Source organism: Phaseolus vulgaris, chromosome 11 (assembly GCF_051622355.1).
Source record: "Phaseolus vulgaris cultivar YP4 chromosome 11, ASM5162235v1, whole genome shotgun sequence".
Classification (NCBI taxonomy): Eukaryota; Viridiplantae; Streptophyta; class Magnoliopsida; order Fabales; family Fabaceae; genus Phaseolus; species Phaseolus vulgaris.
In genome coordinates this window covers 49,043,069-49,059,680 of record NC_143508.1, presented here as the reverse complement: position 1 = coordinate 49,059,680, position 16,612 = coordinate 49,043,069, and the positions used below count along the sequence as shown (strand labels likewise).

The following is a 16,612-nucleotide window of genomic DNA, read 5'->3' as shown; positions in this document are numbered from 1 at the left end:
TTATTATAAACTTCTTGAGGCTTTTAAAGAGACTCGTGAAGAAGCCCATAGATTAACCCTTTCAAACAATTGGTTGAAAAGTAAAAACAACTGGTTGAAAAATAGAGTCAAGGTCTTGGAATAAGAATTAAACAATACAAAAACTGATTTTGAAAACTTAGAAATGATTTATCAAAATTCTTCTAGCAAGTGTGAATCTAGTTCTTGCAAAAAATGTGAATCTCTTCAAAAGAAGGTTCTTTATATTGTGAAAACTGTAGATAAAATTTCAAAAGAAAAATCCAACTTTGAGAATGTCTTATCATCTCAAAATTGCGTTTTCGGAAAATCTGGTATTGGTTTTAATCCACAAAGTAAGAACAGTGGCTTTTCAAAATCTTTTTCAACCATTATAGAAAAACAACTGATTGAAAAGTCGAAACAACCAGTTGTTTCTTGTTTCTACTGTATGAGAAAGGGTCATTCTATCAGCTTTTGTAAAATTCAAAAAGTTTTAGTTCCCAAAGGCATTTTAAAGTGGGTTCCTAAGAATCTTAAGGTTCCTAACAACAAAAATAACCTTTATGGACCCAAATTTGTTAGGGGACCAAACCTTGCCACTTGATTTTGTTGATTGCAAGACTTATTGATGAAAAACAAAGCATTTGTGGTACTTGGACAATCATTGCTTCAAACATATGACGAGAGATTTGTATAAGTTTGTCAACATCAATCTCATGCAAGAAGGCCATGTGGAAGGAAAAATACTTGGAAAAAGTACTATTGGTAATGAGAACAATTTTCTGATTCATGATGTATTTTATGTGGAAGGACTCAAGCACAATCTTCTCAACATAAGTTAGCTTTGTGATAGAGGATATCAAGTCACATTCAAAACCAACTCCTGTGAGATTCGCCTACCAAATTCAAAGGAAGTGTTGTTGTTTGGTAAAAGAATTAATAATGTCTATCTACTTGATATTTCACATTCTACATTCATAGGTTGTCTTTTAACCAAACATGAGGAATCATGGTTTTGGCATAGAAGAATTGCTCATATGCATATGCATCACTTGAACAAACTTATTTCTAATGATCTTGTTGAAGGTTTATCCAAGCTCAGGTTTGAGAAGGATCATGTGTGTGTGATGCTTGTCAAAAGGGAAAACAAACTAAGCATTCTTTTAAACTGAAAAACATGGTTTCCACTTCAAAACTCATTGAAGTGCTACACATTGATTTGTATGGTTCCTCAAGAACTATGAGTCTTGGTGAGAATTTATTTTTTAAAATAAATTAAAAAATAAAAATGACCAAACTTCTTAAATGTGAGATATTAAAGAAAATTTATTTTCCAAATATTGTACAATTCAAAAGTTGTTCACTTCGAACAACATCTCATGAACATAGGTAGTAATAAAAATATTGTCCAGTTTGCTTATAAGCATTAAATTTGAAATATTGAAATTCATGATAATAGATTAATTATAGAATTGACGAAGTTTAACTATAACTACAATCATAAAGGAAAATTCAATTACTATAAAGCCTCAAATTCACCATCCTATGATTAAAAAAGATAAATATATTTAGTCATTGAAAAAATAGAAACAAATAGTAAAAATTATTTTAAAACTTTCACATTTTTTTATTCAACTTTGCTATCAAACTTTTAAACCTTCAAGATTTGTAAACAAATCTTGTAGATTAATATCCCATTAGTTTACATCATTCACGTCTTATCATAATAACTCATCCTATGTATCGTTTTAGTTAACATATAGATTTTGGTTTAATCTCCCATATTATTGTATTTTCTTTTTTTTCAATAATACTTTTCTTATGTGATGACAAATGATTGTTGTTACTTGAGATGTCAGTCTTGCTTGAGATGTCAAGTAGTATAGTGATACCTAAAATGAAAGTTTTTTATAAAAAAAAAAATTATAAAGTAAAGACCATTTCTATTCTTTACTTTAATTTTGAAGAGTAACAATTTTCTTACATCTAAAACCAAATTTAAACATATTTATAAAAGCTAAAACATTTAGTCCATTCCTGTAGAAATTGTTGTGATGTCACCTTCATTCTACAAGATACAATTCTTTCATATAGGAGAACTTCACTATACTTTACTATTTTAAGCTATAAAATAATACATGGTTGTTTGATGCATGATAACCAAATTCAGTTTTCTAAAGCTTTAACTCTTCACAAAACACATACAACATTAGTTGGTGACATGGATACATACACTAACATGTTTATGGCAAGAAGAAGCCAACATGTAAGTCCTACTCTACATCTTTTTGGCACTTTTGCCTTACACACTGAAACTCTATATTCTATTCTTTTCTTCTTCTTCTTCTGATACACATAAAACCAGACACCAAAAGTGAGGACCCTACTTGCTCCACAATGAGTGGTTCCAAGCAGGCACACCTTGCACCTGTACCACTATACAAGAAATGGAAACATCTCTCCATTGGGGAAGGGAAGAAAATGTACACAACTTAGTAATCAAGTTTGAGAGAAGATCTCATTATTTGCACATGTTTATGATTATCCCTCCCTGAATTAATTCTGCTTCCTTTGCTTTCTCATATCCAATAATGTTCTGTTTGCAAAACCTATGATGGAGGATGACACTGAAGCTTTCTATCATCACAAGATTGAGGAAATGGTTATTATCATTTACCATTATTATTATAGTTATGGTGCATCCTATTTTGCTCAGCTTTAACAGCTGCAACTCTGGCTGTGTTGGCTGCTTTATTAGCTGCTGCCACTACTTTATTCATCCTGTCCTCCACCTTTGCCATGTTGTAAGCTTTCTCAGCAGCAGAATGTGCTTCCTGCACAGAACTAGAGAAGTAAATACCAAGGTTTAAGGTCCAACAGACTGCTCACACAGCTTAAGCAGAAAGCCAAGTTGATGCAGTTGGGGAAAATTTAGATTTCTTCCTGATGTTGTTATTTGATCATCTTCATAATAACAACCAGGAAGAAACAAGGAAAGCAACTATATTATGAGAAGCAAAACAACATGAGGTTGAACAGGTTTTCTAATGTGAGCATGGAGCCAAGAATATAAGTATTTATATATAGAAAATACAAAAAGTCATCCAATGTTTACTCTTTCTTTTAGTAATTTAAAGTATTCAATCAAGTGAATTTGCTTTTTCATACCTTGTGTCTATGCTTACACATTAGAAAGGGGGTTTAATTATATGTATATCATTGTTTTTGGTTTACCCTTTTCCTAATAAAAGAATAACTCATCCCTGATTCCCTTTCTTTTGCAATCTACTGTGTTCTTGGTATAAGTTACTACACACACATTAACCCATCATAACTGCAAAATATAACATTACCTGTACTGCATTGGAAACCTTGGCATAGTCCACATCACATGGAGAACCATTAGGACTATTATGTCTCTTAGGATCATCAAGAATCCCATTCTGCCAATGACCACATTGTGTTTCCCCGTTTCTGAAAGTGTAAATTCCCAGTCCTTGTCTTCTTCCTTTATGCCATGCCCCCTCATACTGATGGCCATTCTGAAATTGATACACTCCAAAACCATGCATCTTGTCTGCAAAATATTCACCAGCGTACACGTCCCCATTTCTGCAGTACACATAAAATGAGACTGTAATAATGACACATTTAAAAGATACTTTTCTTATTTGTTGAGCAATGCATTCGATATATGTAGAGAACCAAAGAGACCACAGCATTAATGAAAATAACAGCCTTGCATTGCACCACCTTCAAAAGAGACTGTTCTTTGATGCATGTTAAAAGGAAGAGTGGATCAAATTCATTACAGGGTTCCAATTATTGAGAAAAACATACCTGAAATGGTACTGTGCATGTCCATGTTTGACACCCCATTTGAACTCCCCAACATAGCGACTCCCATCACTGCAAGTGTGGACTCCAAACCCATGACACTGCCCATTAGACCACTCACCACCATACACATCACCACTGTAGAACCTGTAGATCCCCATTCCATGCCTCAAACCCTTCCTATACTGCCCTCTATACCTGCTCCCCCTTGCCCATGTCTCAACACCATACCCATCATACTTCCCATCAACCCAATCACCCTCATACCTCCCACTCATGTGATAGTGATAAACCCCACTCCCCCAACACTTCCCCTCCTGAAATTCACCCTCGTAGACATCCCCATTGCTGTAAACTTGCACCCAACACCCCCAACTCGTGCTCTTCACTTGCTTAGGGTTCGACCCAATAGACCACACCACAGGGTGAGCAGAAGGGGAGGAAGAAGAAGAAGACGATGACGAGAATTTGGCGGGGAACAATCTAGTGAACAGCAACAGTGCCAGATTGAGGGAAATCAACAGAGCTGCTGAGAAAGCAATCACGCAGAAGAAATCGAAAGGGGCAGGGTTTGAAAAGAGAAAGTAGAGGGAGGGAAGGGGGAGTAAGATGAGGAAACGGAAGCGAGGGAGAAGCTTCGAAGTTGGAAACTTTGCGCCAAAGGGTGTCGGAAAGTGACGGCAAGGGAGGGTGATGAGGGGTATTCTCTTGCGGGGCGAGGTTTGAGATGGGTTGTCGGAGAAGCGTTCATGGTAAAAGGGAGTTTTTGGTGAGTTTGGTGGCAGTGGATGGGGAGAGGAAGGTGAAACCTGAATTGAGAAATGGGTTTGGGATGGGTTTTGGTGAGTTGGGGTTGAAGTGGCATCCTCAGAAGAGAGGTGAGAGTTGTCTTCTCCGATGTGGTGGTTATGCATCAAAACACAGAGGAAGTGACAGAGACAGTGCTGTGTTGCTTGGTGTGTGAATATGTGTGTATGTGTGGAAGAAGAGTATTAATGATTGTGTTTTGTTACTGTGAAATTGGATTCTGCTGTTGATTCTGGTTTTGGTTGATCTTGTTGGAAGAAGAGGAAACAGAAGAGGGAAAGTGCAGTCTGTGTTTGTTTTGGAGTTGAATGTGAAAGGCAGAGCCAATGGGATGTGAGCAAAAGAGGGATTTTCAAAGGTGTGCTTGTGAAATAAAAGAGACCTTGTTGTGAATTTTCTAATTGCAACTTAAAATATAATATCTATTTCTTTTAGGGCAAATTGTTTTTTATTGTATAAATAAATTTTTTATTCTAGTATAAATTTCATGTATATACATGTTATTTAATTATAAATTAAAAAAATAGTTGTTTTTATAAGAAATTACACAAATAAATAATTTTGTTAGATATTACATATCGATTAGAGATTATAATATTTCATGATATATAAGTGAGTGTAAACTTCATCTTATATATCGATTTTATAAGGTTGAATTGGACTTAAAGTTCACTTTTTAATATAGTATCAGAATTATTTAGAGTTTACCCTAACAAAAATTTGTTGGATTTATCGGATTACCTGGGTTGTCGGACCACTCATAAATAACGATAAATATATAGTTTCACGTATAAATTGATAGTCTCAAAGTGAGAGGGGTGTTGGAGATCTCAAATCTACTATAAATGAAACATTTTATAGTATATAAGTGATTACAAACTTCACTTTATTGATCGATTTTCTAAATTTTAGGTTTTAAGTCAATTTCTTAATAAATTTTCTTGAAGATAATATTTTTATTCTTCAACAACTCTTATCAATAATTCTCATTTTAATAGAATACTTGAATATAGTTTTAATCCAATTATTTGAACTTCGAAATATTTCTGTGAGTGTATTTCATTTATATAAAAGTATCGCTTTCAAGATTATAAAATTTATAAGACAATCAAGTTAATTAATTAAAGATATTAATTAGTCTAATATAATTTTTTTTATAAGAGAATATAAATTATACCAGCCACCATGGACTTATTTGAGATCATAAAAAGATTTTTTTCAGAGACATGTTCCTCAATCTTTTAATACCATAAACGAAATTGTTTTATGATCTATTTCAGTCAAGGATCAATTATAAGATACCAACATAATTTAATATTGTAAAATAAGTAAAAAAAATAAAACTAATTAACTAGAAGTATTATTTATCTTAATATAAAATATTACAAAAATATTTATAAGAATATTTGCATAGTTATATTTTATAGATGTAGATTTCTATGTCCACCCCACCCCAATATAAGTATTGTTTATTTGTTAATTACGTCTTCCTTTTGTATTTATTAATGAGTAAAATATGAAACTATTATCTGAGTTTCGTGTGTTAGTGAACCAGCTACATATAAAAAAAATTCATGTGAATGAAATTTCAATCTTATCATAATTTTTAGTGTTTTTTTTTTTATATTGTGAAGTTGTTGGTCAACTCTTTTGAATATAAGCATATCCTACTTATCTTACCATATATTCAACACACAAATATTCAAGAATCATGACTTCTTCATACAAACCATTTAATAAATGAATTATTTAATAAATCTTACTATATTTTTAAGTTGTTTTCATAGAACATAGAACATGTTGATAAGTCATTTTAATAACATTTATGTTTTGTTTGGATAAAGAAATTTTTAGAGAGTAATTTGTTTTTTAAAAAATTTAAATGTTTTATAGAAATACATCATTTAGATTAATGCATTAACATTTTAAGAGTATTTTGATTATTTAAATTGTAGAATCTTAAATTTTACAAAAGAAGTAGAAGGTTGAAATTTTTAAACCCTCTCATTGTGTTTATTCTATCACACTAAATGATTAGCTAATATTTATTAAAAAATTAATTTTAAATATATGATTATATTTTCAAGATAATATTATTTAAATTACCCATTCTAAATAAAATAATTTGATGTATAAGAAGTTTAAATTGATTTATCTACACATACACAAAGTAATTTAAAATATGGGAAATTTAAATTTTTAGCAATTCAAAGTCATTAAAATTCGTAATCCACACGCAATTGTACATTTTTGTTAATCAATGTTTTTAAAAGGAATTAAAATATTTTTTTAAAAAACCATATTAAATAAAGCGTTCAAAAATTAGAGGAAAAGAATTTAGACGAGAATGTATCAAAATTTGACTCATTAAAATCTCATTACAAAATTAAAAAATAAAGAAAAGTTAATATCAATTTTTAAGTTATCTACTAAATTAAAGATATTTTTAGTAATTTAAAATAAAAAAGAGTATTTATGATAAGAATATGAGTACTTATGATACCTAGTAAAATAAGTTTATTTATCATCCCTATACATCTTAATAAAAACCTTCTCCCTTTAATTTTTTTTTTAACTAAGAATAAATTTATCCAAAAATAATTTAACACATATATTTATGTATATTTGAAATGATATAGAATACAAAAAAATCTACTCTTTTGAATTATATAATTCTAAAACCAATTACCCATTTAAATATATTTTTTTTCCATAATGTTTGTTTGATTATGCTTTTTGTTTGATCTCCAAATGTGAATTACAGTAATGCTACCTTAAACAAAACGAGGTCATTTGACAATGACGCCATACCCTTTTAAATTTGTCGATGTGAAACCTTGTAATTTCATTGCTTAGCTTACACACAAAAAATGCTTTTCATTCCATTTTTTTTTTCATAATCTCTATTTGAAGGTTGACTTTGATTAATCTAGTTATTTAACATGGAAGCAACCTTCTGTGTCTTTTTCTACTTTTGACCTGATTTTAGAGTGAAAAATACTTATTGTTTTTGGGTTTTATCGTTATAGTCAATCTGAAATTGTCTATTTAATCTGATTTGAAATACACTGCAAACTTTGACATATTTAACACATATTTTGAAGTAAAAGTAGAAAACGAATTATGGCATCCAAAATTCATTTTATTCAAAAAAAAATTCCATTGGAAAAACAATTTGTATTTAGAACGAGATAACGGGTTTTGGCTTATGACAATAGCTATGGTGTATTACATTCACTTTAATAATAGTAAAGTTTAACCAACAACCTAATTTTAAAAATGTAACTTTGGCCATGTGTCAGCACAGAAAAATTCCACGTAAAATATTTTTTTTTTTTTTACCAACAGTAGAAAAAAACGCATGACGTGGTTCATTCTACGGTTGACACGTGACTCTCTCTACGATTGACATGTGACACAATGTGAGAAGGTCAAGTCTTTGCCTTTTGTTGTGTCATGTTTCTTTCTTTCTCACCATCACTCACTTTTCACTTACTCTTACCAAAGGTTCTTACTTCACCACCATCTTGGTTAAAAAATGTTAGGGGTGATTTTTTCATACCTCCTAATGGTTTTCACCATTTAAGAGGACTTTTTCCAACAAATATCATCATTCCCAAACAATTTTTTTCAACTTGGTCTATCTATAACCTCATTTTCTGAACTCCCACTGCTTACAAATTCTAAGTCATGTTTGCCTTTCTCTTATTCAACTGTTAATTGTGATAGTAAACTGACTTTGTTATCTGCAGGGATGCAGAATTCGTGGACGAATTCTCTCCAACTCGAGGAGCATGATGAAGATCAAGTAAGAGAGGATTTCACTAATGGAGGAAGAGACCATCCACCCAAGCATTTAAAGTTCTTCGTTCTAGTCTTCTAAAAAATTAAAGAAGAATTAAATAAAGAGAGGACCAAGCCTAAAACCAACAAGAAGACTACAAGCATTCAAAGAATGGGCTCCAATTAATATCTCTCTTTATAGTTTCTTTTGTATAAATTTGTAAATAATATAGAATAGCTTTAGAATGTGCTAAAGAGTGAAACCTTAAAGACACCTCCATTGTATAGCACTTTAGGCGCTAGTTTTAGGAAAAATCTAGAAGGTTGTCTCTTCACACTCCTTTAGGTGCTAGAATAAAAGGAGTTAGAAGGTGACATTTCAAAAGCTTCTCTTGTAAGCTTCTCATGTACTTTGTGACCAGCCCTCTCTATTATAAAAGGGGTGCTCAGGTCTTTGAAATGATAAGATTGATTTTTGAGAGTAAAGAACCTCTACCAATTTGGTGAGTGAGTGAGAGAGACTAGTGTCTTCTTCTCTTCTAGTCTTATCTTGAGTGAATTCTTGGGCTCTCAAGTGGCGGCAACAACACTCATCTTGAAGCCAACCATCCTTCAACTGGCATGCACATTCCAAGAGCTTCATCCACATAAGTCCATTTTCCCTTCATTTCAAACTACCCATTTTTGTTCTACTTGTTTGTTTTCACTTCCAATCGGTGCAATCTCTTCCTTATGATGTCCTCTTTCATTTGCTGCACTTATATTCAATTTTAATCGGTGCAAATTGGTTGTTCTTGCTGTTTTGGTCACGTCCTCCATGGGTATAATTGTTATATGTTGTGTTCTTGAGTTTCTATCCATGGGTTTATTGTTCAAAATGGGTTTCTATGTGAGTTTGACTTGGTTCTTGTGTTCTTGATTAAGTTCTTGAATGGGTAAAGAATCTTGATCCAATTCTAAAGGCGCCTAATCATATTCCAACTCTTGTTGAATCCATAACATGTTCATATCATATCTCTATCTTGTTATTGGAATCATATCACTCTCACCCTCACTTTCTGCCTTTCGTTGCTTCACATTTCTTCTCTCAAAGCCATCACTCTCTTAGGTTTTACCCTATATCTATTCTAAGGTTTTTGCTAAAAATGGCTCCATTGTATCTTCAACCACGTCGAGAAAAGATCTTTTCCTTATTTTTGTATTCTTAGCAAAGGAACATTGCATCTTCTGCAACGTCTTTTACCTAAAGTGTGATACATAAAAGTTTCTAGGTTTTTTCTTCTATGCCGGTCTTTGGTCAATGTTTCTATGTTTTTCTTCCATATTCGCAATAAGATCTTTCCTGATTGACATATGGAAATGTTTTGATCGCACCTGAGATTTTTAGGGGTTTTAACCCCTTTTCGGTCTCATTAACTTTCATTTATTGAGTTTTTTTGGGTTTGGACATATTTTTGCAAGAGCTTAATCTAGTTTTTAACCTTATTTCGAAGTGATTAACTTTACTTATTTTATGTTTTGTTGACATCATATTTTGTATTACGATTTTTAACTTCATTTTTGTATGATTATCTTTGAACTTTGATTAAGTTTGGCGTATGAACATGTTTTGGTGGCATCCGAGCTTTTTAAGGTTTTTAACCCTTTTCCATTCTCATTAACTTTTGTTTTTGGGTTCTGGACATAATTTACAGTAGCTTAATCATGTTTTTGAACGTATTTCGAAGTGATTAACTTACTTATTTTATATTTTGTTGGCATAAGATTTTGTATTAGGATTTTTAACTCATTTTTGTATGATTATATTTTACCTTCGATTAAGTTTTTTAAATTTTTCATGTGATGATCTAGGTCGAGGACATGATGTTGGTTGCGAGTGAAACCCTAATATCATAATGTAACATTTCACAAGTTTTTCAACTGTCCACATGTCGTATACAGAAGATATGTTACAAGCTTTTCCTAATACATGTTTTAAATATTTATTGGATAGTTTTCTTAAAGTTTTTTTTCTAGCACTTTTGTTTAAGTTATGGTTGTATTGGCGGGTACTTTTGAATTTTGAAATGGTGAAGATATATATTTATTAATTTATACTTATTTTTCAGTATATTATATATATATATATGTGGTTACTTATTTGCTTTTGTATTAAGTCATTCGGTCATCTCATTTTGCCTTTTGACATTTGATTTTGTTTTTTTGAAAACTCCAAGTGATAATGTCGCCCTTGCACAAACATACTCATTCTATCAAGGAAGTGAATCCTTAAAAAGAAAATTAGATGGTCATAACAAGGGTGATTCAGTTGTGGTTTATGGTCGACTTCAACAAACCAAAATTTCCATTTTCCATGGAGTTGCTGATTCAAGATAAGCAGATAAAGTTTCATTATTCGTTTGTTTTATAATATTATTGGTAAAGTATTTCAATAATATTATATAGCTTTTCATACTTTAATAGGGTGTACAATTCATGTATCAGTTAGGAGGACACTTATTTATAAATTTCAGAACGAGATTGTTGAGGATAAGGTGTATTCCTTTCAATTTTTTAGTGTTGCCATAAGATGTGATGTTATAGAACAACCTGACATCCTTACAAAATTAATTTTCAGTTTGACACTAAGGTAATGTCTCAAGATAATGATTTGGTTTCAGGTTCAACGCCTCACTATTACACCCCATTGTCTGTGGTCATTATACATGAGTTTGATACTTATTACTTAGTTGGTAAGCTCAAATATTATGCTTTAAGCTCAATTATTATGTGCTAAAATCATTTATTTATGCAGATGTTATTGGAGTTCTCATAGGTGTAGACATTAAAAGAGAGCTTCAAAGAACCGAAAAAACAACTAAGTTGAATGTTATCTCCATTGAAGCTTATGGATAACACATTCTTTTCTTAAATAAGTGATGTTTTTTTATTGTTGTTTAACCACATTTTTTTTACAATAACTTCCAAATTGAGTGCACTTTATTTGACAATTATGTTGAGTACCTGAAGAGATTCCTATCTTCAGGATAACTACAAAATGTTGTTATTAGTATTCAATTTACTTTTATTTTCTAGGGTAGGCAAATTTTTAATTAAAAATGTCTTATTTGTTGGTAATTAAATTTTAGATCATTATAACTCCATGACATTTTTTTTATGTTTAGATAAGGTTTATTATGGTTTACTGTTCTTTTTATCATTTCCCATAAGTTTTCTGACTTCATCTTTTCAATACCCAAAGTAGAGTCTTTATCTGCTCTTTATTTCATATTGGTGTGAAGATATTTTGGATATCTGCTGCATGATTTAATGATAACGTTAACATATATTAGTTCATTTAAAATACCTATTTATATAAAAGCATGAATATTAATATGTATTATTAGTATTAATATGTACATATATAAATTTACTAATATTAATGTGTTTATATGAATACTTTTTATATTAGCATGTTAATATAGATATATAATATATAATATTTTAATATATATATATATATATATATATATTGAATCAATGTATATATATCAATGATATAAATTGATGTTAATATAGTAATATGTTAATATATTAATAATAATAATTAATTAAATTTTTATATTTATGTTAGTATTATTTTTTTTAGAATATTTTGTCGTTTATATTTGAAGTTATGATTTTTATTATTTAAGTTATTAATTTTGAATCGTGGTAATTGAAAGAACTTTGCCCTTTGGCAATTGATAAGCGAAAGGTGTCAACTGAAAGGATGCTATAAATACGTATGTTTACACCAAAAAACATTGGATTGCTTCATTGTTTTGAATACAACATGGGAACACCATAACTATTGAACATATGCAAATAGTTACCATCATAAAAAGCACAAATGGAGTTACTGCATATAATATCACTCCATGTAAGCTAATTCACTATTATGTGGTTCAAATCCAACGCAGAAGAAAGTACATGAAGTGATTCCAAATGGTGATATGTGGCTAAAATTATGCAACAGATGTTGAATCAGAACTGAAGTTCTCAGTTGATTTACAAAAGATACTCTACCTACCCCGTTATCTAAAGAAAAATAAGCTTCAAAATATAATTACTTGCAACTCAATTGATACATGAATCATCAGTTTCAACATAGTTTATATACATAATAAGAAAAACCATCTGAATCTCCCTTTTAACCATCTAAGTCATAATCCCCCCACTCTTCCAACTATTACCACTGAACTAATTTTCGAACCACAAAATTGTTCAGCCAAATTGGTTTATGAAATTCCTCATTCAGGGCAATTTGGGTGTGGCGTATGTCCCTAGATCAATTTTTCATTATTAGCCTTCATGGCTTTGGCAGAATAAACAAACTAACCATTTTGTGGCAATGAACAACCTATGCTGCTTCGATAGTATGGTGCATCTAATTGGACCGGTCCGAACTCTGACATGTTTAAGGATTCATTGGCACAACACTAGATTTAGGGATTTGGAACAATTTGACACCTATGGCGGCCTACTTAACAGGAGTGTTGCAGGAAAACATGGAGGTACATATATATCAGAGACCTTTAATCAATACCCACCCATTTCCTAAACTCCTGAACATGCTCAAGTCGTTTGCTTTGTGCTTCTGTTGTTGTATTTGATGCTTTTAAACCCCTATAAAGATTCTTATGAAGTCTAAGGAACTCACTTTTGTAAATCCACTTGTCAGCATACATGTTACGGTCTCTCATATGACTAATGACCTCCATCACTCTCTCAAAGTAACCACCTTGAAGAAAGTTTAGCAATAGTAACTCATAGAGATCTCTATCTCCCACTAAATTGTCACTCTTCATAAATCTCTTAATGTCTCCCCACAAGATTGTGATCTCACGATACATACCAAGAGAAGAATATCCACACATCAAAAAGGCAAAAGTTTGACTTGTGGGCTGAACTTTCATGCTAACCATTCTTCTATATGCCTTCAATGCATCCTCTATCATTCTGGCCTTGCAGAAAAAGAAAATGGAAGAATTGAAGTTATACACCAAATGAAAAACTGTCTGATCTTCTTCATCTTTCAATGTTTGAGCTAAGGCAATAGCCAAATCTGTTTTACCAAGTGAATTTAATGTTTTTTCACAGAGGTTGTGTTTGTCCATAGCATCATCAGATAACCCTTTGTCCAACAGACCAACCTTTTTCATTTGTTTCAGTAGTGCCTTTGCTTCTCTTTTCATTCCCCGCTTCTGGTATGCTGACACAAGTAATAGATACATATCCTGACCCATTGGAGAACCAGTAGCCTCTATATCATCCAAAATGTCATGAGCACACTCAAGCCATCCTAATTGAATACAAGAACTGATCACATCAAAACACAAACTGGAGCCTGCCACTGAACATAATTCCCCTTGAATACTAAGTAAAAGTTTTGAAAGTTCACCAGTCCTCCCATCTCTCTTGTAACCACTGATGAACTTAGCCAAAGCTTTATTACTAAGAACTAGTTTCCCACCCCTATAAAAGACAAGAACCTGTCTGCTTTCAACTTTAAGGACATAATCCTTACACATTACCTCAGGCTCAATGCGTATCTTCAATGCAGTCCTAAGGTTAGGAGATCCAATGGCAATAAAACAAGGATTTTGCAAGTGTTTCCCATATTCTTTCTTAGCATTACAATTATGCGAGCTAGTCATATCCAGAACAAGCTTAGCTGCAGCATCAATGTCATTAAATTTGAAGTGCAAGCTCAGCAAACTATCATAGAACTGACAATAGTGACAAACATAAGCAGCCGAAACTCTGTCAATATGATCTTTCAATTCCTGCATTTCATCTCTCAGACCATTCATCTCTAGAATCTGTGAAATTATCACAATCGAGTGTGCGTCAGCCATGGTCCCAGTCAGCGACATTAATTCAATCAGTCTCAGGCCTTTCAAAGACAATTTAAACTTCACGCAAGCATCAAGAACAAGATTAAAGACCAAGGTGTCCAGCTTGATCGTGACTGCATGGTGATCCTTCTTATCTTTCAAGCAATTGTAAAGATCACAAACTTGAAACAGATAATTGGATGAAAGATGTGTTCCAATTTCTGTCTTCACAATATGAAAAACCACCAAGGACAATAAATGCATGGAGGGAACACACCCTTTGTCAAGCATCAACCTAAGTATCACTGAGGCAGGGGATGGCATTTGCAACCTAGCAAGGGAGAGTGCAAGTTTGGTTAAGGTATCAGCATGAAGTAAACCTGACTTCTCTCTAACAATCTGCAACACCAAATCACAAACTTTTCGCATCCAAACATGATTGGAAGAATAGGACAATTGAACAATGAGCTGGTTCACTAGATGAACCTCAGGGTAACCATAAAGTCTTCTAAAATCCTGAAAGGATTCCCATGCTTCATGCACCTGATAATTCCTCAAAGCAACCTTAATCTTTCCCAATAGAATTTCTTTGGTGGAACGTTCCCATGATAATCTTTCACAGTTGCCAGAAGTGGAAAATTTTTGCAGAAATGGATTGAACTGCTCAAAGCAGACATCCCCTTGAAAAATCCTGCCTAAACAAAAAACCTTTCTGAACAACTGGTTACGAATGGGGCTGTCAAGACAGGCCAGCCCAGCCTGTTTGACCCAGCCCACTTTGGCCCACCTCTTCAATGGACTGGCCCAACCCAGCCCACCTGAAAAAATAAATATATAATTTAGACCAGCCCCACCAGCCCACTTAAATGTAAAATATTAGGAATACCATTCTAAAATGAAAATTGTCAATGACTACAAACTAAAAACTCCAAATATCATCAGCTGAAACAGAATATAAGGTAATGACTACTCTAATGCCTAAGTTGCTATGACTTAGATAACTCTCACATGCTTTATCCGTGAACATGGACAATCTGAATTCATTAAATTGGAAAATATAAATTCACAGTATTCATCTCAGGCGCTGATAGAAATTTCACCAAAATTGGAACATGTTTTGGGTGAAAAACTCAACCTAATAACTCCAACATGCTTTATCCGTGAATATGTACAATCTGAATTCAATAATTAGAACATAAAAATCATAATATCAATCTCAGCCACTGATTGAAACATGTTTTGGGGGAATAACCCAACCTAATTACTATCAACATGTTTTATCCGTCAACATGTACACTGTGAATTCATTAGATAGGATCATATAAAGCCAATCTCACTCACTGATAGAAATTTCACCAAAATTAATTTGCAATAAAGTACCTTCAACGAAAAATCTTGCTCTCACGGTCACGGAGAGGAAAAGAAGCTCTGCTCTTGGGGAGGCTCTTCTAGTTGCGGATAGGAAGGAGCTCCTCGCGGAGGACAACTGTCGCGCCGCCGAGGGCGCGCGGCGGCTGAAGCAGCGGAGGATAACCGTCTCGCCGCCGAGGGCGTACGGCGGCTGAAGCAGAACTAGACTTCTCTGAGGGGTGAAATTGGTTAAGGTGAGTTAGTCTTAGTGAGAACACAACCTAGTAACTTAAAAAACCTCTCTATTTTCAAATTTAATTTTTAAATTAATTAGAAATATTTTTAAACTTAAATTTTAAATTCATTTGTTTTTATAATTTTTTATTACTTCTTAAATTTATTTATTTTTATCATTTAAATCAATGATTTAAGTTTTATAATTGAATATATTTATTAAGTTAATAATATAAAATAAGCAATATATACAATATTTATGATAAAAAAAATCTCTCTCAAACCAACCTATTTCTTTAAAAAAAAAGTATACAAATAAGAATTCATTTTTTTAAATACGCTTATTTAGAAAAATAATTAAGATTATTGTAATATCTTTTGTAAATACCTAATTTCGTCCTAGTGAATAAAATTTAAATTTTTTAATAAAAATAATAACAAATAAAACTAATATATAAAATAGGAAGTTAAAAAAATATTCTAAAACATAAAAATCTTTTTGACATTTTGTATTTCTTTTTGGGTAAACATTCTAAAAAAATCACATTTGTTTTGCATATTTAATTAAATGTATAGTTTTTTAACAAGCATTATAAAGTCTTAATACCTTCTTTACATGTAACAAACCCTCAATTCGGCTTACTTTCCTTTCTTATTTATTTTTCCATAGTTTTCAATACTAAACTATGGTGACGACCAATTTACTTTTTTAAAAAAATAAAAACAAGGAAAATTTCAATTTA

The 16,612-nt window shown here is 32.0% G+C and overlaps 2 protein-coding genes across 2 annotated transcripts; both read right to left on the bottom strand.

Moving 5' to 3' along the window:
• Positions 1-2,006: 2,006 nt before the first annotated feature.
• On the bottom strand, positions 2,007-5,034 carry LOC137829374 (uncharacterized). Its single transcript, XM_068636181.2, has 3 exons — positions 3,841-5,034; positions 3,354-3,612; positions 2,007-2,834 (listed from the first exon to the last, which is right to left on the bottom strand). Exons 1-3 carry the CDS (start codon positions 4,749-4,751, stop codon positions 2,670-2,672), a joined length of 1,335 nt encoding a protein of 444 aa, XP_068492282.2. The 5' UTR covers positions 4,752-5,034; the 3' UTR covers positions 2,007-2,669.
• A 7,350-nt stretch (positions 5,035-12,384) lies between these two features.
• Positions 12,385-15,921, bottom strand: LOC137809308 (Pentatricopeptide repeat (PPR) superfamily protein). Its single transcript, XM_090297561.1, has 2 exons — positions 15,666-15,921; positions 12,385-15,103 (listed from the first exon to the last, which is right to left on the bottom strand). The coding sequence occupies exon 2, from the start codon at positions 14,712-14,714 to the stop codon at positions 12,984-12,986; it is 1,731 nt and encodes a 576-aa protein (XP_090153687.1). The 5' UTR covers positions 14,715-15,103; positions 15,666-15,921; the 3' UTR covers positions 12,385-12,983.
• Positions 15,922-16,612: the final 691 nt, after the last annotated feature.

Coding starts and splice junctions, on each gene's coding strand:
- LOC137829374 (XM_068636181.2), bottom strand. CDS start 4,751: ATGCATAACCACCACATCGGAGAAGACAACTCTCACCTCTCTTCTGAG. Junction 3,613..3,840: donor CATGCACAGTACCATTTCAG/GTATGTTTTTCT, acceptor TGTGTACTGCAG/AAATGGGGACGTGTACGCTG. Junction 2,835..3,353: donor AGGTTTCCAATGCAGTACAG/GTAATGTTATAT, acceptor AGTTCTGTGCAG/GAAGCACATTCTGCTGCTGA.
- LOC137809308 (XM_090297561.1), bottom strand. CDS start 14,714: ATGCGAAAAGTTTGTGATTTGGTGTTGCAGATTGTTAGAGAGAAGTCA.